General features: G+C 34.6%; 2 protein-coding genes and 1 long non-coding RNA gene across 3 annotated transcripts; 1 reads left to right on the forward strand and 2 right to left on the reverse strand.

The window, feature by feature from the left end:
• Positions 1-423: 423 nt before the first annotated feature.
• On the reverse strand, positions 424-3,866 carry LOC141618600 (uncharacterized). The gene is made up of 4 exons (XR_012531439.1): positions 3,599-3,866; positions 3,428-3,512; positions 2,533-2,685; positions 424-1,481 (listed from the first exon to the last, which is right to left on the reverse strand). It is a non-coding gene; the product is annotated as an uncharacterized LOC141618600 (long non-coding RNA).
• A 1,092-nt stretch (positions 3,867-4,958) lies between these two features.
• LOC141618601 (uncharacterized) lies at positions 4,959-10,075 on the forward strand. Its single transcript, XM_074435700.1, has 3 exons — positions 4,959-5,911; positions 9,538-9,614; positions 9,706-10,075. Exons 1-3 carry the CDS (start codon positions 5,141-5,143, stop codon positions 9,857-9,859), a joined length of 1,002 nt encoding a protein of 333 aa, XP_074291801.1. The 5' UTR covers positions 4,959-5,140; the 3' UTR covers positions 9,860-10,075.
• A 3,818-nt stretch (positions 10,076-13,893) lies between these two features.
• On the reverse strand, positions 13,894-15,198 carry LOC141620846 (uncharacterized). The gene has a single exon (XM_074437609.1). It carries the CDS (start codon positions 15,196-15,198, stop codon positions 13,894-13,896), a length of 1,305 nt encoding a protein of 434 aa, XP_074293710.1.
• Positions 15,199-25,663: the final 10,465 nt, after the last annotated feature.

A 25,663-nucleotide genomic window follows, 5' to 3' on the forward strand; every position in this document is an offset into this window, starting at 1 on the left:
GGTAGGAGTGTAGGACTCTAGGAGTACGGAAACATAAGCAGTGAAAAAGGTGAATTTTAACCTGGAATTGAACTTATTCACCTTAAACATGTTAAAAATTTTAACCTGGAATTGACCTTATTCACCTCACAGACCTTATTCACAATTTCACATGTTAAAAATCTGGATCAAATTACAAAACACGTTAAACCGTCTTGCAGAGTAATATTGATTACACGATTTCTATGATTTCAAATCATAAATGAAAACAAGAAGGCCGGGGTCACAAGTAGCAACATCATTATCATCATCGTAATCATAATAATACAAAAATGAAATGATCTCCGCAGATTGACTTTGTTTGCCCTTAATTAGAGTATACATTGAAAAAAAGGGTCAAATTCACGTTTTAAAAGCACACCGACCGTCTTTTCTTTCCTTGTTATTTTCAGCTCTATGACACAATTATTATTAATTAAAATCTCTATCACATAGTAGTAGCTATTACAGTAATACATGTTCCCAAGTTTTCTCTAAGATACAGCTACACTTATGTTCAGTATTAAGTGAATAACACATATCACGGAGTAGTACTAATTATACAGGTGACGTCAATTTACTGCAGCTATTTTATATACAACACGAAATCTGGGGGGACGATCATCCGTACTGAATGAGGTTAGGTGGTTAATCAGAAGATTGTCCATGACAACAGATGCAGAACCATAATGGTTTAAGAGGACAGACACCTTGCACAGTTGCACTGAGCTAGTTTCTGCTTTTGTAAACCTTCACAATGTGCCACTTCTGGAGATCCAAAAGGAACTGCAGCTGAACAATAGCAACACCGTTCTCTTGACGAGTAATCACAAACATTTTTCAGCCTGTACAGCCTAACAACGTAACATTGACGTTTGTGCTATTTTGACTGGATCCCACAATCCCACAACCCAAAACCATCGATAAACTCAAGCAGTCAAACCAACCAGCCTCGCCTGGAGCTCTTTCTAGCTCACTGCTTGATTGATAATACGTTCAGCCACTTTTCGATGTCTTCCACATCATTAAATTCCGTTAAGTATGGCAGCCTGGCGGATATATTATCAACCTTGCAGCCAGAAGATATTATCCATCCGTCTACACTAGACATTGAGCAGGTGCAGCTTCCTAGAGCAAATTTGTGATATATGTCAAGGTAAGTCGGACAAGAAAACTCTCGAGTAATAGCCTCACCATCTTAGCATTACCTGTTTATAAACTCTGGAGCACATTGCTCGAAAGCTAACATGGCAACTAAAACATCCCAGGTAACCAAATGTTTGTCATAGGACTCATATTGGTTTCTAGACCATAGCAGCTTGGATACCCAGGTTACTAGTCTTCTATGGCAAAACCAGGGCAAGGGTTCAATACTTCATTACCAAGGACTACATTAAAACGTTGTGATATGTTACTCGTGTTCTCCAATCCAGAAAAAGACGCAGCAGCGGCCCTCTGAGGTCCTGCATATTTTGAGTAAAGAGATGAATAATATGAGGGATAATTTTAAAAAATCACAAGACGCCAGTCTGTTTCACATAGACACTCAAGTTGGAGCTCATTTGTTACTTTCCATATAAGAGAGTTCCTCATTTACTCATCTCACCTTGTTTTCCAATACAGAATGTACAAACCTGAAAGCTCCCCTTTTACCAGTCACGACAAACAAATTTATCGGCAATTTGCAGGAGCTCTTGAGGCACTGGGGTAATGTTAAAGAGTATTTCACAAATAGAAAAGATTGTTGATTTAGGCAAATGTTAATGCTATATGGAGCATTAGTCCAACATTACATCGATGTAGGCAAGGAATTCGACTTATTTTATTACTACAAATATTGTTTTCAGTTGTCTGGATCAGAAAGGTTGATTTATGTTCGTATTTCCACAAGCATTATCTGTAATTCTGTAGCATCTATACGCATTTTCACGATCTCAACACAATCTCTAAATTACATTAACCATGAATCGGGGTGCCTAAAGGAACTAGACAAAGTAATATTGCTCTTATCAACTGCCTCAAAAGAAAACTAATAACCACCAAATTGTAAAATACCGAGTAATTTCAAATAACCAGTACTTGTATAGTTTACCAAGATAAACTTTCAGCACAAGTTATTTGCAAGGAATGGAATCTGAGGTCACCTCTCCCAAGTCCGATCCCAAGCCATCAAAAAGGGTGCAGAAGATACAGTAAAGTAGTGAAAAACAGGGAAAGTGGCAACACTCTTTACACTTGCTAAGCCGACTCTCTAGACCGCTATATTGAAACAGCTTATAAATGTAACACATCCCCTAGCATGAGTTGATTTTAGCTTCTTAAATGCTATGATGACCATTGTTTGTGAACAACTTTTATGTATGCATTTTTTTAAGAATAAAAATATGTTTTTGGGACGATATCAGTATCAAGAAAATTAGACGATTGGAAGAAAGCATAATGGCAAAATGAATATTTAAAATTCCAGCACAATCAATCTGTATGAAAATACTGATGCAGGAGTGCATTACATACCCATTACCAGGACCCAGGACTCCAGGAGTGCATTCAGCAATGCCATACCTTAACTTCTGTTCAGTAAGGACAAGCCCTAGAAGTCTCGGTACTAATTGGTGTATAATACCCTCGTGATTTACTTGAGCGAAACAAGTTCCAAGTTCCTTAATCCTATACACCCAAAGTACACATATTAGTAGACAGTCATTGCTAAGGCAGAAAGATCATACATCAACAATGCATGCGCTGCGCTCCCAAATGTTGCTTTACACGATGAAGTTATACATTAACTCATAACATGAAACACATACAAATAGTCACACACTCACACATCCCAGCATAAAGTGCTTTACAAAGTTTAGTTCAAGTAATCAAATTAGCGAAGAATCGGAAAAACTTCCCAGCAATGCAGCAGCACAGTACATATAGCTTATTTCAATCAAACTCACGAAGAACTCTAATGATTCAAGCTATTTATCAAACTTAACACTACAAAATTTATGCTAAACATTTCTATAAAAACCGCCTCTATTAGTCTTTACTTAGCTTCAACTAGCCCGTTCATTTGTTTAAGGCATTCCCAAAATAGAAAGGTAAACAATTGACTAAGACACCCAAAAAATGGAATAGGTAAACAAATGACTAAGACTATCAAATCATTAGCAAGTACAATCACATCAATTCAATTATTCAAATACTACCTCTGTCCCAACCATTTGTTTGTCTTTGATTAAAATACCCCTCACAAAGAACAAAAAAACGCAAACAAATGATTGGGACAAAGGGAGTACATGATTTGTAAATACAACCACAGCAATTCAAGATATGTGAGCGGAATTTTGAGAAACGTATACAATCAAACGGATTATACAAATAAATAACAAGAATTCACAAAAACAATAAAGTAGATTACCAGCTCGATCAATAACACAGATTTGAAAAGGATTTCCAGTAGCAACATTGATGACACCTCTAGGACCTCGAATATTCTCCGGATTCTTGCAAAAATTAACCACAATTTCAAATTAAATCATAAAACTGAAGCTCGGCAACAAAATTCAACAAAATTTAGCAGTGAATTTACCAGAGTAGTAACAATATTGCCGATTGCGGCAGCGATTAAATTATCATTAGATCAAACGACAGCGTTTGGATACATGGCAGGTTTACTAAAGACGTGACTTGAACAAAACCGCCGTCGTACGAGGCATTTGATTTTCCCGCCGGAAAGGTGATAAAAAGGTTGTTAATTTTGGCGGGAAATTTGAATTGCGGAAAGTTATGCCAGTGATCACCGGATCGACTCATGTGAGATACTGCAGATTGATTTTTATTTAGCCTCTGTGTTTTAGAGGAGCACTTAGCCTCAATTATGAACCTAGGTTACCTAGCTAAGCCTGATAGGGGGGAGGATAACAATATAACATTATCCGAAGATTATACAAATACATCATAAATAAAATACGTGATAAAACGTATGAGGATGAACCCGTAAATTTAGCATGTGAGTAGCACAAACACATGCTACTATGCTAGTAACTCAACATAGCAAAATTAACATGAACCGATAGGCGATAGCCGAATTGGGGACCTAATTTTGACACATACTTCAAATTAACTCAATCCAAATGTTTATTTTTGCACACGAATAACTTGATAATAATAAACCTGAAATTACCTCAGCAACTGAAATTCTTGAAAACATGAAATGATCAGGCTTGAAATGACCAATTCGTACCAAAAACCATGTGGCACGTTTGCCATGTCTACTAGTTAGGTAAGGGTGACAATTGGGCCACGAATGGCCGGGTTGGCCCGATCTAATACGATCAAAGCACGAGCACGACCCAATTACCCATACATGTAGGGGTGTTATGGTGCGGGCCAACTCGGCCCAGCCCACACTTGTAGGTCGTTATGTTCCAGCCTGTGTGTTAGCCCAGCCCAGCCCAGCCCGCACTTGTGGGTCGTTATGTTTCAGCCTGACCAACCCGTGTGTTAGCCCAGCCCAGCCCGCCTCTCCACGCGGATCGGGCCAGTGCCGGCGATTTTCATCCCAGCCCAGCCCAGCTTGGCCTGGTAAAATATTAAAGAAACAAAAAAACCACTATATGGGTCGGGCCCAGGCTAGAGAATATGGAATCCAGCCCGGCCCCGTTCAGCCCAACCCTTATTTAGTGCCGGGCCTGGGCTATGAACCACCAGCCCAGCCCGCACCAGTCCGGCCCACCGCACAGCCACATATATTTGAACGACACAAGTAACACGACTTATTTACCACCCTTACCCGGTTAGCCATGGGGTTCCAAATTAAAGCTCATTTTATGAATCCAAATTAAAAAACTCGTTTTATTGTCGATGAGTATAGAAACTCGAAAGGCCAGTGTAGAAGTGCGTCTATTTGTGCGCCGTGTATGGCTTTTTCGTCCGATGGCTGTTGCCTTAAAATAAGAGAGAGAATAAATAAAAAAAAAATCGACAGGCAAACCACACTCTTCCTTTCTCTCACTTCACTTCCCACCTGCCAAAAAGAAAAAAACAACAAACTACAAAAAAAAAATCTAATAATTATAAACCTTGATTTTTTCCAAACCAAAAACAATAATAATTCATCTTCTTCTCTCAAATGATATCAGTGTCAACATCAAAATCCGGTTCGAACTGGCTAGACCGTCTCCGTTCCTCTCGCGGTTTTCCAACCGGTGAAGATCCCGATCTAGACCGCTTCCTCGCTTCCTCCTCTTCTTGTAGTTCCGGTTCAATAACTCGTTCTAACTCCACTCACTTCCCCCGCCGAGTCAACTCGCTCAAGAACAAAGATGTCGCCGTCTCCGTCGTCGTCGAAAATGTTTCGGATGTATTGTGTGATTTGTTCAACATGGGGGAATGTTCGCGAAACGTTTCGAAGAAAAACGGGAGAAAACAAGCAAACCCTAGGTTTTTCAATTCGTCGAATTTGGAGGTGAAGAATAATGATTTGTGTTCGTCGGATGATTTGCGGAGGGATAAGAGTGATAATGCGTTGGCGTCGAGTGGTGATCATAGTTTGAATCGCGGTAATTGCGATGTTAATAACGGTAATGATAACGATAATGATAATGCGAAAGTTCGGGATGGTGAAGCGGAGGAGGAGGAGGAGGAGATGATTGATATGAAGGAGTATACGAGGAGTGAAGTAACGGTAATTGATACGAGTTTCGAGGAATGGAAATCGGATAAATGGGTGTTTAGGAAGAAAGATGTGTGGAAAGTTCGGGATAAGAAGAGGGGTAAAGGTAGTGGGAAGAAAAGAAAGGTTTTAGTTGATGAGAATGTTGAATTGAAGAAAAAAGATGAAGAAGGTTGTAGAATTGATGTTGAGATGAAGAAGAAGGAGAAGGTTTTGCATCTAAATGAAGTAAGATTGTTGATTTTAGTGAAATTGTTGTTGTTTATATTGGATTCGAGTTAGTCTTGTTTAAAACCGTCTTAGGCTTGTGACGTATGAGGTAGTTAGCATGGAAAGACGACGTTGTTTTAAGTTGAAGACGGTTTTAAATGAGATCTAGATCGTTTATAAGTGTTATGATTTGGGTTTTTGTTGTGTGATTTAGAAATAGTTTGGTTGTGTGTAGATAATAACCTCTCCATACTTGGTTAAACCCGTCTTAAGCTTACAACCTATGGAGTAGTCAGCATGGAAAGACGTTGTCTTAAGTTTAAGACGGTTTTAAATAAGATCTAGATTGATTATGTAAGTGTTATGTTTGGGAATAGTTTAATTGTGTAGATAATAACCTGTGCATACTTGCTTGACAGTCACAGTTATTGTAATTTTTGTGGATGTTTTTGATTTGGTGATTTATTTCATTGCTTAATTTGAGTGAAAAGGGGTTTGTTTTACATGGGATGTTAATGATTTGGTTCTTTTGTGGGGTTTTATTCTGTTTTTTCGGGTGTTTGATAGTTTTATTATGGTGGTTTTTTGCTTAAATGTCAATATTTCATGTTCAATATGGTGTAAAAATTGGTTGGATTGTGTTGTTTCCGGGTCGAAACATGAAATTAAGGCTGCTTCGTATGTTTGTTAGGCTGTTCAGTTTGTTTGGGATGGTATGTAGTTAAATTTGGTGATGGACTTTCAATCAAGGTCTTTGTGGTTTTAAAAGAAGATACGGAGTATAATTCAAGACGTTACAGAAAATAGTTTGTCACTGTTCTATGAATTTGCTTACATATATCTCTTCGTTTTGAGTTTGTGTGGTGGTGGATTCAGATTGGTGATGTTTTTATGTTTATTCTAGCTTAACAGACGTTTAAGCAGTTAATGGGATTGTTGATATTACTGTTTTTATTGTGCTTCACGGTCGAATTATCTTACCATGATGTTGTTAGCAACTGAAAAGGGTTTTTGATTTAGTCATAAACCAGTAAACCACTTAGTTGTGATGGATTTCTGGCAGTGTATACCTAAAACTCTGTCTTTTCTCTCGTCTATTTTCTGCATTTTTTATGATGAGGTAACTGTTGCTAGCGGTTCCTTATGGTGTCTACTTATTAGGGCTTGTTCTTGGCGCTGGTTCAACAGCAAGTCATGAACACGAAGTAATGATACTAATTTTTGAGTATTCAAAAACGTTTTTTGGGTCTGGTTGAAATGTGATGTGCATTGTTTCTGTTAACCCAGTATGTATAGAGAACGCTCCAGTCCATGTTCGAATCAGATATAGATGAGCAGTGGAGAATTCCTTGTGTATAGTCTATCTAATTTGATCTTTATGTTTGAGAAACTTGCATAAAATTTTGAAAATCTTGTTGCATCTTGATTTATAATTCCAGTTTAAGGCAAAAATAGGGAGTTAATGCGAGTCCATTGCCACTTCGGTTATAAACTTGTGCTGCTTCTGCTTTAACTAGTTGTTAGGCTAAAAAAAGGAAGAAGAGATGAGATCCGAAGAGATGATGAAAGGGCTGACCAGCTGAGATCCTGAAAAAATCTCTAACCTATCGTATTAAAATAAATAAATAAATCATGTCATCATTTTATATCTCAGATATCATGTAGATGATCTACTATTCAGTATTCACTTTTGAGGCTATGTATGAATGTATCTCACGCTTTCACCAGGCACAAATTTCTCAGGCGAACATAAAATCTGCATATATTGTTTTTCAGATATCTTGATTTCAATTGATTACTTGCTTAGAATTTGATTACCCATCACCCATTTGAGTCTATCTGATGAACCTCTAGGGCATATAGCCTTTAGTCCTTTACCACGGTGAAAAGGAAGAAAAATTTCATTCTTTTGTTTTGTTTGCACTACAGGAAGCTTCTAGTTAGGGTTTCACTTATGTGCGCAGAGTTATTCAGACTTACTTATCGATCTTTTTTGCTCTCATCTGATGATTACCAAGTATGGTCCATCTCACTCTCCTGTACTCGTAGGGTGTGTTTGGATTGAGGGATTTGGAGGGAAAGGGAGGGGAGGGAATTGGAAGGATGACAAATCCATTGTTTGGTTAGCAAAATGAAGGTAGAGGGATTTGGAGGGGAGGGAAAATGGATCCCTCCATTTCCCGCCTACAAGGCAAATTATTTCCCCACCAACATAGGCAAGATTTGGAGGGAAAATAATCTCCTCCATTCTCCCTTCCCTCCCCTTCCCTTCTTTTCTCTTCCCTCCTTCCCCCTCCCCTTCCTTTCCCTCCTTTTTTCCTATCCAAACAAGGCCGTAGTGTAATCAGAATCCCTTAAGTCTTTCTCATGGTTGAGGTCTGGGCCGTTCTACCTAAAAACTGTTCTGTAGTTGTTTCATTTATGAATATATGCACTAGAAATGGCGTCTCTTCAGTTTATACTGTGTTGTGATAATGCTTTAGTTTCATCCAACTACTGCCAGTTTCTATGTTCGTGCTTCCTCATATGTTCTACTATGCTATTTGTTGCTCGTTTACCTATTTATGTACTTTTCTCTGAAGGTGTGTTTGGATAGACTTTTAGGAGGGAAAAGGGAATGTGATGTTGGTGTTTTCCTTTGAATCTTTTCCATTTTTGGCAGGATTGGTGTGGATCATGAGTAGGAAGTTAGATCCCTGCATTCCCACTCTCCTTCATCATTTTCCTCATCCCATTTTACTATCGAAATAAGGGAAATTGTCTACCTCCCTCTAAGTCCTTTCATCCAAACATAGAGTTACGCATTTGTGTTTTCCCTTCAAGTAACTTCCTTTGTGCAGTGTGCAGACACTTGAGTGCTTTGCTAGTTTATGTACTCAAAGTTTCTCATCTATTTGGTACCACCTCCGTTCTGTTGAACTCCATACGTTTTTCTTCAATATATGTGAGATATATTTTAATCAAACGTATGAAATTCAACCGAATCCAGGGAGTAATTGAATTGAAGCATAACACAGATTACTATGTGGGCAATCTGTTTTTAGATGGGAAATTGGGAATATAATTTGTACTGTACTAAGCCACTACTTATGGTTATGGACCACTTTTTTAATACAAATCTTAAGCTTTAGATTCTTGTTTTTTGTTCTAAGGTGCTTTCTGTCACAATATCCAACTAGGACCTGTAGTTTTACTTTATACCAGTAATCAGTTCAACATTTCATGCTGTATTTGTTTAAGTCAACTATGGCTGCTTGATTGTACATGTAAACTTTACTGGATCATACGTTGAACTTTCTTTTGATGAAGTTTTCGAATTGTTGTGATCATCTGTTTGGTCAGTTACGTCTTTTCTATACTTTCCGGAAAATTTAGGAGTAATTTAGTGCCCAAGTAATCATTTCGAGAGACGACAGGCGTCTCATATTTGTCTAATGTGAGACGAACCCTTAAAAAAACCTGGTAACATACTTGCATTTGTCCCACTGAATGTTAAACGGGTGGACTAGCTACTCATGGGTATTATTATGTCGGTCAATTTCATGATAATCTTATCATGAGACTTTTTGTAGGAGAATGTGTGCTAAGTACCGAACCGTCGACTGATTATTTCTCTGGATGTACATTTATATCATTTTATGTAGAGACAGCCTCAGAATGACAAAGCAAGAGAACTATTAAAGGAAGCAGCAAAATTTGTCGGGAAAGTTCCTCAAAGCAGGCAAGTGCTCTGTGGATCTTTAATATCTACTCTCTTCAGTATGAAAACTGTCGAACAAAAACTTATATTATTGAGTACATTGATGCTATAGGTTTCCTTGTCCGAGACCACCTGAGAAGTTAAGAATTGAAAGCACACCTGTGATCCTTTTCAAGTCGACTCCATCGAGCGGTAACGCTAATGGCATCACGAGACTAGGCAAAAGCGCCAAGAAGGGTTGTCCGAAAAAGTTTAAGATCATATGATAGATTGTTACGAGGCTCATTAACGTAATGGTGCCTTCTATGTCTGGAGTTTAACCAAATGACGACGGGTTCTTCACTTGAGCTGAATATTGTAAAAAGTGGCAGTTTTGTTGTATCAATACATGTTGACTCATTGCATAATACATATAACATCTGGCAATTTTTGTTCTCACCAGACAGAATGCTCAAGAAATTTAATTTATAATTTAAATTTTCAAAGTCTTCGTCCCCGGTGCGATGAAGATGGTCTCTTATAAGAATCTATGGTTACCTACAAAGATTTTTGGGAGGACCTCCATATTTTCGGTTTGTATATACTATTTCATCCGTTCCGGTCAATAGTTTACATTTGCTTTATTTCTCTCTCACAAAATAAAGCAAATGTAAACTATTCATTGGGACGGAGAGAGTATACAACACTTGACTCCAAAGCGAAAATTATTGTGTTTCTACAGCTTGATATATTTGATCCTGACATCTTCGTCTTGTTTATTTGTTTACCTTTTATATTATTTGTGAAAGGTATTTTAATCTAGGTAAATAAATAATTGGGACGAAAGGAGTATTTTTCTCTAACAAGTACTAACAAGTAACAAGTTAGTCATTCCCCAACTATAAAAGTTAAGTCACTTAAAGGCTTTTGATTTGTTCCCGATTTAAGGGAAAAAAATTTCATTTTCTAGAGTTGATCCCACCACAAACTTACGTTAAATTTTTTTAAATTATTATTTCAGAATATGACATATTATTATCATACTAACTAAATATTTCGTATGTCATAATCTAAAAATCACCCCGTGCATTTTTTGTCATGGGATTAACTAGTGATAATATAACGGTTTTTTCATTAATTATGGAAAAAGTAAGTTTGTATTTGCATTTCTGATGAAAATATCTTACAAATATTTTCATCTTAAGCTTATCAACGTATATACCCTTAGACACATATTAGAAAACCATAACATAAAGTACTCCCTCCATTCAACAATTATCACCCCATTTCCCCATTATATGTGAGAGGTATTATATTGAAATGGGGTGATAAATGTTGAATGGAGGGAGTATAAGATTTTTTTTCACCAAAATAAGAATTTAATGCAGAGAAAGATTTAATGTTTTGAGCTCTCAAAAGTGTAGATCTTTGTTGGACATTCCATGTGCATTTAGGGATGGAATGTTATAAAGTACTTTTAGCTGTTTTGGATGGAAATAGATCTATCTCAGAGTAACCCCACAGTAGACACTAGACAGTGGGGGATGTTTCTCAATTAAGTATGATCGTACCAAAAAAAATTAAGTATGAACTTCTTTCAGACATTTTGACAAACATATTATCTGCATTGTTTTATGTAATACTTTACTTGATACTAATTGACTGTGTGGTTGACCTGTCAGCCGAATTTTTTTCTATTTCTACCAAGTTACTCTATTAGTAATTAAACTATGGATTCAGAAAGATACGGAATAATTTCGCATGTAAGACCGTCTCATACATACCTCGTGTGTATTGGTTCATAATATTAGGTGTCTAGTTCTCTGTGTCTGGCATACATTCACTACATATGCTATTATTTATACATGTTAACATTATTCCAATAAATTAACGGGTACAAGGTTAGATCTATGTCTACTCCAGGACTCTTCATATTTCCTCGTGTAGCCATGTTCGACATTCGATCAAGATATGACACTTGGACATATCATTTGAAGTCAAAATATGCATATTTTTCATTAAAATAAGGAAAAATGGCAAAATACTACCTATTATAGTCAAAAAATTTCAAAATACTACATATTATACTGTTTTGTTCAAATTACTACCTACAAAGTTACTAATCCTCCCCAGTTACTACCTTATACCTAAATTAGATCTTAATTAAGGTCAAATGATCAAAAACTCAAATTTTAATATGCTATACCCATTTTACCCCTCTTTAAACACTCCTTTATTCCGGCCATCCTCACCATTTCTAGCACCACCCACCACCACCATCACCATCACCACCACAGGTCACCACAAGCACAACCGAACACCTTCTCGACCCTAATCCAACCACACCCTAAACCGTATCCACCACTAGAACCCCACCCAAGTCCCACCTTTACCCCACCACCACCACCGCACTTAAGGCCCTACCAACAATCGAAAACCGTAGATCTAAGGAGTACGATTCCTATAAGTGCGCAATGAGCTAAGGAGCTAGGTCTCATAGTGGAAGGGAGGCGGGAATGATAGTGGTGGTCAGGGTTACGGTGGTGAAGGGTTTCTGTGCGGCAATCGCGGAGTGAGGTAGTAGGATCGGAGGCGGCTTGGAATGGTCGTCTGTAGTGTAAGAGTGGTGACCTTGAATGTGGTGACTAACAATGGTGATGCTTGTTGAGGGTGGTGGATGTTGATAATGGTGGTGGGTGAATGGATAAGAAAGGATTAGTAAGGGTATTATGAGTAGATTATTTAGAATTCAAATAAAAAAGGGTAATTAATCAATAAAAGTCACCTAATAATGGTTAATTATGGTTAATTAAGTCCTAAATCCAGGTATAAGGTAGCAACTTAGGAAAAGTTGTAGCTTTGTAGGTAGTAATTTGAAAAAATAAATATAATATGTAGTATTTTGAAAAATACTGACTATAATAGGTAGTATTTTGCAATTGAGCCTTAAAATAACAAAGTCCAATATACTTAGACATGCATGCATTTGTGTCCGACACATAAAACGAGCATGAGTAACATTATTGACACGACTGATAATAATACGTGCGTCTATTCTGTGTTTGGTATAAATACTTCCCTAGTCCCAACCTTACCATGTTCTTTTTGAAATTGAACAGAACATTCTTAATCGTTCCGAATGTTTAATTTTCTAAGTTGAGCAAGATATAGAGTACGACAGTTTTACACCGCGCTAAATTGTAAACCTCTTCTAAAAAAAAGTTAAATGTAGTTTATTGTTTTTCAAATTTCCCGATGAACTTACTAAATTACTCCGTATTAGATAGTCTGTGATGGATTTTGTTAAATCATTGGGTTTTTAAAGAGCACCTCCACATTCCCAAGGAAGCAAATTTATTCAAGCTGGAAACCATCGCGACTCGACTTGAGCCATATTTGAAACAACCATACGAATGTAATGTAATGTTTTTGAGTTATCTGCAATTTAGCCCCAAATGTAATGTAATGTTTTTAAGTTATATTGTAATTTTTTGAGCTTAATGTTTAAGTGAATAAATTTAGAAATTTTATAGTAAAACTAAAAACTTTAAAACAAAAATCGAAAACTTTATTATAATATTCAAAAACTACAAAACTAGTGGTAGTACATCAGATGTATAATCTATTTACTCGCAGTACCAACAGTACTTGAAAACCTGGAGAAAATCAATCCTCGGTCCGAGGTGCTTTCTGCGTTTAGAAAGTGGATGTAATATTGGTACCTGATGCATGTGAACTTATATGACACGGATTATTTTAGTAGTACATTAGATGGAGAGAATACAAACTTATACTCCCTCCTATTCACTATATTCTTCCCCCTTACTTTATAAGGAAGTGAATTTGGACCACACAAAATACACTATCCTACATGCCATTGAATTTGGACCACACAAATCAATTCTTCCCCCTTACTTTAAATAAGGAAGTGAATTTGGACCACACAAAATACACTACCCCACATGCCATTGAATTTGGACCACACAAATCAACCCAAAAAAAGAAATAGGGAAGAAAACTCGAATAACCGAATAAGAAAATAGGGAAGAAAACCCTGAATAGGAGGGAGTATGAGGCGAATGTCGAAGCCGTTCCTGCACAAGGCAAGTCAGGTTCTACAATAGAGTTACGAGCATTGAGACAATCAGATTAAGAACATGAAAAGACCAAATTCACTTTGAAATTAAACAAAAGACCTCTGGATTTAGAATTTGCACATATGAATCAAACAAGCGCATAGATTTCAGTCTTTCTTGATTTTGATTTTTGAAACAACATTAATGTAAGATTATTCGGTATTACTTATAGGATACGATTACAATTACGGAGCCATCAGTGGATGAACAAGCATAAATCTATTGGACCAAGTAGTGGTACAATGACGAACCACTCTCAATCTCCTCTTACCAAAATCACATTGAAGCAACTTATCTCGGTACCTAAAGTAAACAATGTCAGGATCATTGGGATGACAACAAATCATCTCATTTTTTAGGCGTACAAAACTCGAGAACAAAACTTCAATAGGACAGAAAACCTGATCAAAAATATGTGGCTTCAATTCAAACTTAATAACTAGCCTTAACTTCGCCATGATATTATCTCCCCAAGTAATCAAATCATCATCGTCAAATTCCCATACTTTGATTCTCGGAGTGACCTTGTTTGATTCGAGCTGGGTTATTCTAAGTCGATTTTGACAAGACCCAAGCACGCTGTCTTCCCAAATTTCACTAGGTAGGTTTAGTACACTATACCATAATGTGTCGTCAACAAAGGGGTCAATTACTAGAATTTTATTAGACTTACCACGCCAATGAACCCTGTTGTTCGAAGTCACAGGATGATTACTGAAGTATGATCTGAATTCGAAACCCAAATCATTGATATAGTATTTCCTCCATTTGCCGGTTACAGAACAATATATTTCCGAAGTTAGGTAGTTTTCGTAGCGGTACCCTCCCTTATTAATAAGAATAATCCGAAATCCAATGACGTTATTTGTTGAGTTAGAAGCATCATCAATGGTACTAACTCCGTTAACAACTCCGGCCAAACCAACTTTACAAGTAGAGTGAAATCTGTAATAGACATCGGCCATAATATTGGGCATATAAGATTCCGGATAGTCCGGTGTTATGGGAGCTACAATAATAAACTGTTTAGTAATTGGATTGCCAATGTAATACGCAAATCCTCCTTGGCTGTAATAGCGCAATACCAAGATGTCATTGTAATAAGCAACTATGTCTTTGGAAGGATCATTAGTAGGGAAGATATCGTTTAGGCAAAGTTTATGTGTTTGGAAGTACGGGTGCTCGCTAATAAGGCAGTCGTACTCAGTCCTTCTGTTACTAAGGATCAATGTGAAAGGGGAATATTTATGCGTAAGGTAACGAGCAAAATCGGGATTGGAAATAATTGAATTCCAACGTTTAGAAACGCATTTGCAAGTAACGAGATGTCTCCATTGGACAATCCTTATGAATATCAACTCTAGTAAGGTGTCGTTAAGATCGTCGATGCGAGATTGGCCGTGGTTTAGATGTGGTTGTTTGGGAATTATGAGACTAGGAGGAAGAGGAGGAAAGTGACGGAGATGATCATCATAAAGATGGGCAGCCATTATGCTTTGCTTGGTCGACTTAAATTAACTCTAAACTTATTGTTTATATATATAGGGCGCTGATGTATCCGCGGGGACAATCGACTATGTTAGGGTGCAAACCCTTGTCCCACATCGGTAGAATAAAGATGAAAGCTCATCTTTATAGGTGTTTACAAAATATAATAGTATGAGGCCTTTTGGGAAGGAGCTCAAGAGTAAATCCGTGAGGGCTTGGCCCAAAGCGGACAATATCGTACTATTATGGATTGTGGACACAGATGCAGCAGAGGCCCAACAGAGGGATATTCACGCTTCCGCACAACAGACTAAGCCACGGGATATGTCATTCACAGACTGTCTTGCCCTTGCTACGTGTTAGACAGTAGTTTATCACTTTATCTACTCTCCTCAGCTCCTCTAGTCTCCAAGTCAGTTGCCAACTTGTCATTGTAGGACTCTTTTCACTTATTTTATTTTTTTATTTTCTATTTTTAGTTATGATTTAATGTCTTATCATTAGCCTCTTAGGAGTCGTTTGGTTCACCATGGGAAGATAGAATTCCCGGGAAGATTAAATTTATGTGAAGTTGAAAATCACGTGAATTGTAGAAATCTTGTTTGGTTGGATGTAGGAACTTGAATTTATGTGGGAATTCCCACTTACCTAGGGGGGGCTTGGTAGTTGACTTCCTACATGATGTAGGAATTGAAGTTCCACAGGAAGTTCTACTTCCCATGAATTGGGCAACCAAACAAACCTTCATTTAGCTACTTCCCATGATTTTCCAATTCCTATGAATTTGGAAGGCAACCAAACAACCCCTTATTTTAGTTTTCATAGTTTTTTATATGGAGATTTTTATTGATAACATATTTAATCAATGAAATATTTTTTTATTAAGAAAGGTAAATTTACTCCGTACAATATACTATGACGAGTTCTACTTTGACAACTTGACCCTAAGAAAAAGAACGATTTTTTTTATAGTTAGAGCAAAAGGAAACCGTGGTATGAGTGATATTATACCTGTCAAACGAGACAGGTGGGCGGGGTCATGGGCCGAGTTGAGTCGAATACGGATTGGGTTAACTACGGATCAGATATACGGGTTACGGGTCGAGTTAGGGTCAAAATAACATGATCCAAATTAGTCTCGAACGCCTTTTTTATACCATTTCTTAAATCGGATTTTTTTAAACACAAAATAGAAAGATACTCGAAATAACATGACCCAAATTAAGCCGACCCGTACCCGAAAATTGACTCGTTTTCAGGTATACTTAATCATTAATCTGAATGTGAAATAGCATTTTTTAAAATTAATCGGCTAATGTGCTATTTAATACTACAACGAGCGGAGTGAATAAGGTTAACTTGAGTTATTAATTAGATCGAATAAGGAATAAAATGTGGGTTAAAAATCGGTAAAACATGGTGTTATCATTACGGGCTATCATCGAGTTGCGTTGGGCCGGTTTTGATTTGCCACTTTTTTGGGTTCTGTCGAGTCGGATTTGCTTGGATCAGGTCGGGTGGATTGGACCGAGTCAAGGTTGCCAACTCTATCAATGACAAAAAAAAAATGACATTTATATAAAGCTTGAATAATTAATTAATATTAATAATTGAAAGGTTATACAAGTAATCTTAATTAAGATCAAGTTAATTACATAATTTGTACTCTAAATATTAGTGCTAAGTAAGTGTAGTATGTCATATCAATTCATTGATTCACCACTTGAAACAAGATAAAAAGAAAAAACTATGGGAAATGAGTAGCACATGCTAGCATGACCACGGTCCATGATGTACGTAGAACGTGCTGTTGACTTTAATGCTCATAGTCAGTCTAAGAGAAGTCAAGGGCAGAAATGTCAAACAGCAAACAAATCCCGCGGCTTAGTACAAAACCCCCGTGAATTTATGCCAACCTTATATACTCCCTCCATTCAACTCCACTTTGCAAGTTTCTCTTTTGCGCACTATTCACAAGCGGACATTCAACTTCAATTTTCTTTCGATACACAAGTGAAAATATATTCATGTGGGATCTTGTTTGATTCGTCTTTAAGAGTACATTAAAAATATCCATCTTTTATAATTTTTGCAAATACGCAGCTAATGATATTTATCGCGTAAAAACTGCATTGGCAAACGTGATAAAGCAAACTTGCAAAGTGGAGTTGAATGGAGGGAGTATAAGGTAGTGTTTAGGTCTAACTGTAGTTGTTCAATTTGTGCGTGGTAGCCAAGGAAGGCGAGTATCAGGAGTTTAACACCAAAGGAAGGAGTAAGGACCTCAACTATTATTTTTTTTTTCAGTTAAGGACCTAAACTATCAAAGTGTACAGTTAAAGACCTAAAAACCAAAGTCCATCTATCTATTCTGCCATTAAGTTTGGATAATCTACCAATAAAATACTTCAGAAATTAAATCGCGAAAGTGGCAATTTGTCCCCTAAACTTTGTTCAATGGTGAAATCAGATCCCTTAAGTTTCAATTATAGCAATCAAGCCCCTTAACTTTAGTTAGAAGTGAAGTTAAACCCCATTGTTTGATTTCTCATAAAATTACACCAAAATTCATTTATATAATCTAATTAATCAATTACAAAATTTAATTTTTGTAAACTTACAACTTTTATACAATATATATAATTGTGATAACGAGTGACCTTTTATAATTTTACAATTGTTAGACAACTAGTTGAAAAGCCCGTGCGATGCACGAGGCTCTCATTAGGGTCATCGGTATAAATATATTGTATAGTTGATAAAAGAAGTTCAATTATGTTTAAATCATTGATAAAAAAAAGTTCGTGATTGGTATAGTTAACTATTAGTGCTTTTAGCGTAAGATTTTTGTCATTTAGTAGTTATCATTTCAGTTGTAAAACATCAAGTAACATAGTAAGAATATGTAATTAGTTTTTCCATTATTGTTATAGGTATCACTGGTTTTAATTAAATACAAAACATTATCTCCATAAATATAGTACAGCTCACAAGCTCACAAAATGAACTGCCCTTAATAATTGAGACAGACCTTTATGAGTTTGGCAGATTATTTTAACCTATAACAACTACGTAAAACTAAATGGTGTTACGTAAAGCAACAAGTATTATAATTATCTATATTTAGTGTGCTTAGAGAAATGTTAGATCTCCTATAACAAAAGTTTACCTTGACTACAATTAAGAGAGTGTTTTGCTCTTTATATACTTTCTCGTAAAGTCAAATCCATACTAAATTCCAATAAAATCAGTAGTCTCTAAACAACAGTACAAAAATATATGTGATTCTGTTACATATAATGCATGAGGCTCCCATTAGAATCACCTTTAACAATATGCATGTTGAATATTGTAAGAATTTTTTGAACAATAGATTGCAAACGTTGGTAATTACATTGTGAATTTGTGATGGTTTGATAGTAGAAGTCAATTAAGTTGATAAAAAAAAAGTCCAACTATCTTGAAAATCGGAACACATAAAACTTTTGGGTTGATTATTGATGGATCATCAGTCCCTTTAACTTAAAAGCTACTCTTTTTGGTATTAATTATATCAGTTGTATAGCATCCTAAGACACAGTTGTGTTACGTAATTACCTATTTTTATTGTTGTACGCACCACCGATTTTAGTTAAATTAAAACGTCATTACCAAAAATGTGGTTTAATTCCATACATTGATGAACAGGTGATAACTGAGGCCGATTTTATAAGATTCACAAATTAGATTAACTTACAACATTTACGAATATTCCACTTTGTAAGCATACGACCGTGTAATATGTTGAATGATGGTACGCAAAACAACATGTATCTCAATTATATATTTAGCCTGTTTGGAGGATGTTAGATCTCTAAACAATAAAAATTTATTTTTTTGACTATTAACCATTATTAAGACTGTTTGTTCCATATTAACTTCATGTAAAATATATAATACGAAATTTAATTTTTTAGATGTGAGATAAATTTTTAAGTGAACTAACGGTCAAATTTTGCAAAGTTTGACCTCAAAAAAATAAATCAGGGGTTTTGTATCGATTCGAGGGAGTATGATATTATGATGCTACTCTTAAAGTCGATTAGTTTTAGATATTCTATTAAATTATGCTATAACTCATTTTGTTTATTTGAAATGTTATCTATTTACAAAATCAAGTCTCATTATCTTACATTATTATTCTACTCTTTATTTATAATAACAAAATGAACAAATTTTCAAAAAGAGTTTCAATTTTAAGAAAATTGCTTCAAATTACTAAATATATACGTACAATCGTTTAACTTCTTAACCAATATATATGCAATTAGGTTTTTTATCTTAAAGTCAAACTCTTAAGTTTGACCTAATTTATTACACTAAGGATTACTTTATATTCAACTAAACCCTTATGGGATACCCCATAGTAACCACTAACCCAAAAAATTGATTATTTCCACTTCGTGCCCTAAAGTTTAGTCTAATTTCACTTCAGTGCCCCGAGGTTTGCATAACTCCACTTTGTTGGCTTGAGGTCTACTTCTCACTTAAGTGACTTATACATAACATTCTTAATATTTTATACTCCCTCCATCATCTTTTATCTCCCCGGCCACTTCTCTAATATATGTGATAGAATTTTATTGAAATGAGAAGATAAAAGATAATGGAGGGAGTATTAAAAGTATATTTTGAACATAACAAATCAGCATTTTTTGCAATTCTACTATTTTGTATGCAGTTTAATATCCAATTTTGCATTTTATTTTACTGAAAATATAATTAGTTAAGATAAAAGTTGACTATTAAATGTTTTATGCTACCAAAATGAAATTTTATTCAAAACTCAGGTTAACAAAGTGGAAGTAGTCGAAACCTTAGGACACTAAAGTGGAATTATGCAAACCCCATGACACTAAAGTGGAATTAACCCAAACCTCAGGGACCAAAATGAAAATTTTCCAAAAAAAAACACCTTTGAAAAGTTACGTAAAACTATTGCACTTTTAAATATACAATTAGTACATGACAAAGTAATAACCAGCAATTCGCAAAACGCGGTAAATAATTAAGTGAATAAAAACACATAGAAGAATTGGAATTTAAAAAGTAAAAATTGATCTAACCGCATAATTTTGTATATTTGGCAGTTCAATACATTTTAAACGTCTATTATGGATTTGATATGAATTTGAAACCAGTTTGAAAAAACAATTCGGGGATATAGTAGTAGATTATATATAGTTCTCACAATTCGTATATATATTTACACTGATTTATTCATAGTTAGCTGGTTCTTGAATTATTAGTTTGCATAAAATCGAAATTCTTGACTTTGTTCATTTATATTTAATTTTTTTTGGCTCATTTGATAAAATCGATATGAGACTTATTTAATATTTTTAAATGGTACGTAGCTCAATTTTTTTAATCTTATATGAATATTATTGGTAATCTAATCATACACATTTGATACGTTATAAAAAGTCAGAGATAAAACCATTTCATGCCATCGTTGAAGTTGTTTATTTCTAATATTGTCATTGTAGAAATTTTTCTCTGTCAAATGCCAAGTAAATGTCATTCCTTACCTCTTTTTCCTATTATGACATGTTGCTTTTTCATGAAGTATTTTTTTTAAAATAAAGTTCAACTTTTTCCTAAGGTTTTTGTAAGACAATTACAGGTTTGGTTATAATTACCAACTCGAGTCTTTTGTAAATCTTTTATTCAAAAAAGTATCTAAATAAAATTATCTTTATTACTACACGAATTTCACCAAGTAGTTAAAATCGAACAACTTAGATTTTTGACAATATTTATATTTGTAATAAATTAGGATCTTTTTTTTTCTCACAAAGATTAATTATATGTGTATAAAATATACAATTTTAACAATTTTATACGTTTATTATATGACTTTTTTTTTGCTTTATAATTATTTCTAAAATAAATATTCCTTATAACATTATTTTTTTATTATTATGTTAGTAAAGAATAATCGATAAATTATTAGATCCACTTCTTTTAGTATTTTTTTATTATAAAATATTAGATTTACTTCTATTAGGATTAATTTCTCATAAATTATTAGATCTACTTTGATTAGGGTAATTTTCTCATAAATTATTAAGAGGAAAAAGCTAGATCTACACTTATTAGGAATTCTAAAAAAGTTGGACTCTTTAATATCGCTCGAAAAGTTTCTGCTTTATATATATGTACTAGTTGGAAAGCCCGTGCGATGCACGTGGCTTCCACTAGGATTATCTATAAAAATATATTCTTAAGTTGATAAAAAAAGTCCTACTATGTTGTCATTGATGAAAAAAAAAATCGTGATTGGTATAGATGATAACCGATGAATTATTAATGCTTTTAGCATAAAAGTTTTGTCATCGATTAGTATAACATCAAGTGACATAGTTAATTAGTTATAGTATGTCGCTCGCTTTTTCATTGTTACAGACACAATCGGTTTTTAATTAAATACAAAACGCGTTCTCTATAAACATGGTGGAGCTCACCAATATGAACCCTTAATAGCGGAGACATATCTTTATGAGTTTTGCAAATTATTTTACAACTACATAAAACTGAATGATGTTACAAAAAACAACAGTTATCATAATTATATATATTTAGTGCGTTGAGATAGAATATTAGATCTCTTACAACATAATTTTACCTTGACTATTTACAATTAAGAGTATTTTCTCCTTATACACATCTCGCAATATCTCTAATTCTATTACATAGAATGCACGGGCACTTAGTATTATCTCTGACAATATCAGTTAGTAGTTTATGTCATTTTTTAAAATAGTTGGGTTACCAAGTTAGTATAATAATGTCAGTTAGTAGTATATATTTTATGGCACCGCTAAAAACGTTATTTGACGTTACCATGGTCTGGTAAAGAAAACTATTAAAGTTAACAAAAAGTCAAATTATGCTACAAATGGAAGCAAACAAAATATCGGGGATTGATTTAGATGAGGACAGATTAATCATCAGTTCCTATAACAAAAAAGCAACGAAAGCGTTGTGGCATTTGGTATTTAACTATATCAGTTGTATACTAACATTCAGAGATATAGTTGGATTATAGAGTTACCGTTCTTATTGTCTTAGCACCATCTATTTTTTAACGAAATAGTCTTTGACTACTTATCCTTAAAAACTCCATGCAAAATATATAATACGACATCTTAATTTGGTAAATTATGAAAACTTCTTTGTAAACAATGTCCTTCTTGTGGACTTGATACATTAAGTCTCTATCATCGATGTAAAATCTTAATCTCTCGGATGACGTTGTTCTTGAAACTACATAAAGTTGGCCATTAATAAAAATTGGTTTCGACAGGTAAATTTCAACATGATTTAGTAATTGTCCCTAACTCTTGTTTATTGTTATGATGCAGCATTAGAGCCGGCAAACAATGACACGACATGAAAACACGACAAGAATCCGACACGACATTAACGGGTTTGGGTTGGCATTAACGACCCATTTATATAAGTGGGTCGACACGAACACGACACGAGATTTAATTGGGTTAGGTTTTGGTTGAACACTCTACACACGAACCTGGCACGAATAACTTATTTACTAAATTAATCCCAAATTTTCTTGATCCTCACATAAATATACTTACACTTTCCAAATATGACATGACACGAAAATACGACACGAAATTCACGGGTTAGGGTTGAGCTTTGATGACCTATTAATGTAACTGGATCGACACGAACACGACACGATATTTAATTGGGTCGGGTTTGGGTTGAAGAGTTCGTGACCCATTTAAATGTGACACCTGAACCCGACACGAGCTGATCTGTTTGTCACGTCTACGTAGCATGACCTCAACGTATATATTGTCTCTACTTATTAAGAACGAAAATAATCTTTGTATCTGAGGAAGTCGTCACTATCCTCGGGTTCAGTACCTTTTGCCGACTTTGGAACCCGTAAGTATCTTCCCTTCTACTATGAATTTTCTAGGGCGATTGATAATAAGACAGGTCTCGTTAGATAATCCTCTTACGGAGTTAATGTTCCTCTACAATTACGTAACCGGCATACCATATTTGGTAGAGCATATTATTATGATGAGTTATATTAAAAAATTTCATGATGTATACTCTCTCCCCTTCTTAAACTCTTCCACTTGGCTTCTTAGAGGTCAAACTTTTACAACTTTGACCATTAATATGTCGAAATCATGATCAAACTTCCGCATTAACAATTGTGTAAAAGTAATACGGAAGATCATTGCGAAGAAGATAAAATACATTTAGTGTGAAATTCCTAAAAGATAATGAATCTTACTCCCAAAGTCTACACGAACTAAAATACCCGACAAAATCTCGCATAATGAAAACAAAAGCGAAGCCTAAAAGTAAGGATGCCAAATGGGGGATAAGACATGACAAATGTAAGCCTTCTCATACCCGTATTTAATAAAAAAATTACATGCCCCTACTTGTCGCAAGTAAAAATTTTCAAAAACATAACCGCTTCAACTTTGTCTATTCTATAACTTTCTCAATAATTATGATATTATTTTACCCTTATATAACACCCATGGTTGGCACGATTTAAAATTCAGTTTGAGCCCAACACTTGCTACATCCAAGACAAATGTGATATAGTTGGACACTTGTGATAGATTTTCCTTTTTGATCAAATTAATTTACTTTTTTCTTATTGTAGAGCTAACAATAATTTTTATTCTTATGTAGAAAGCTAACATTTATTTTGAGCCAATTACTTATTTATTCCGTTCCTCATGATTTTGGAGTATATATGTACCTTGTGTTACAATGCCTAATTGTTAATATTTATTTTGAACCAATAGCTATAATGGAGATTATAAAATTAAAAATGGGATTAACTTAAGATCAATTACTAACAACAGGGTTAAAAATAAGTAAATATTGGCAAGAAAAAAAACATTAACAAGTAATTAATCAGATATGAGAAAGGTCGGGAGATCATGAAAAATCCGATATTTAGGTTTTATTTCAAAGAAATTAGTTACCTGTTTTTTTTTATTCATTCAATTTATAATATGAAATATAGAGAACTTATTAGGTCCTTTTATATCATTTTACCAAAAAAAACAGCTACATTTCGGTTAGTTTGCCAAACATTTTTGGCTTAACCAATTAAATTATCACCTCTTAATTTGCAGTTACCTTTTAATCTACTTTTTTAAGTTTCAGTTAACTTTTCAGTTAGTATGACAAATGAAATTTAAGAGATAGTAGAGTTAATTATATTTTACTCCTTTTTGAAATCCACATTCTAAAAATTACCCCCTTTTGAAATTTTTTGCTAAATTACTCTCTTATGTTGCATTTTTTGCTAAATTACTCTCTTATTTTGTCAATGCAACTTAGAAGTAATTTTAGCAAAAAATTTTAAAAGGGAGTAATTTTAAAAATGCAAATTTCAAAAGAGAGTAAAATCTAATTAACTCGATATAGTATATGAATAATGTTTATATTATAATTTAATCTACTTATATTAGGATGCTGACTTTATTAAAATATTAGGAAATCTACTTTTATTAGGATAATTTTATTAAATTTATTTCGAAATCCACTCTTGTTAGGAATTCTGAAAAAGTTGGACTCTCTAATATCATGATGATTTTTTTAAATATAACTCATAATGATTTGTTTAAGAAGCAAGGTGAGTCTTAGACCAAGTGTGGTATGTCGATTATGTTGTTGAGAATTGAGGATCATTAACTCTGTAAGAGGATTATATAACGGGATCTGTCTTATTACACTACTACAAATATAGGCAATAACAACGCCCCATTAACAACGCATATTAACGCATTATATGTAATACCGTTGTTAATCAGGTTATTATATTTTGGCGCAATTCTATGAAAAGTAATAACAACGGTTATTTCTTTAAAACCGTTGTTATTAGTAATCACAACGGGTTTCATTTTAGAACCGTTGTTAATAGTTGAAAAGTTATAACAACAATTATTTATTTAAAACCCTTGTTATTACTTTTAACAACGTTTTTTTTGCATATAACCCTTGTTATTACTTTTAACAACGGTTTTTTATATATAACCCTTGTTATTACTTTTAACAACGGTTTTTTTACATATAACCCTTGTTATTACCTTCGCACCAAAATATTTTCATTGTGGGACAAACCGGATCCCTTATGTTTCTTTCCCTTTCTATTCTTTATTCATCTTCAACCTTCGCATCTTCATCTCTCTCACACTCAAAAACAAAACCTCTCACACAATACTCACTCAAAACCCACCAAATCACCCGCAAAACACTCAAAATTCTCCCTAACTCAATTTACATACTTATAACCCATTTTCCAACCTTCAAAACTACCAAAATCACTCAAAATCGACTTTTAGAAACCTAGGGTTTTAAAAATACGAGAGCAAGAAATTGATTTTTTAGTTTGATTTTCGCCTTATTACTTCGATT

This window comes from Silene latifolia, chromosome X (assembly GCF_048544455.1).
Source record: "Silene latifolia isolate original U9 population chromosome X, ASM4854445v1, whole genome shotgun sequence".
Lineage (NCBI taxonomy): Eukaryota > Viridiplantae > Streptophyta > Magnoliopsida > Caryophyllales > Caryophyllaceae > Silene > Silene latifolia.

Excerpts from the sequence above, each read along its gene's own strand:
- LOC141618601 (XM_074435700.1), top strand. The coding sequence starts at position 5,141 with ATGATATCAGTGTCAACATCAAAATCCGGTTCGAACTGGCTAGACCGT. Across the intron at positions 5,912-9,537 it reads AGGTTTTGCATCTAAATGAA|AGACAGCCTCAGAATGACAA; the intron begins GTAAGATTGTTG and ends CATTTTATGTAG. Across the intron at positions 9,615-9,705 it reads GGGAAAGTTCCTCAAAGCAG|GTTTCCTTGTCCGAGACCAC; the intron begins GCAAGTGCTCTG and ends TTGATGCTATAG.
- LOC141620846 (XM_074437609.1), bottom strand. The coding sequence starts at position 15,198 with ATGGCTGCCCATCTTTATGATGATCATCTCCGTCACTTTCCTCCTCTT.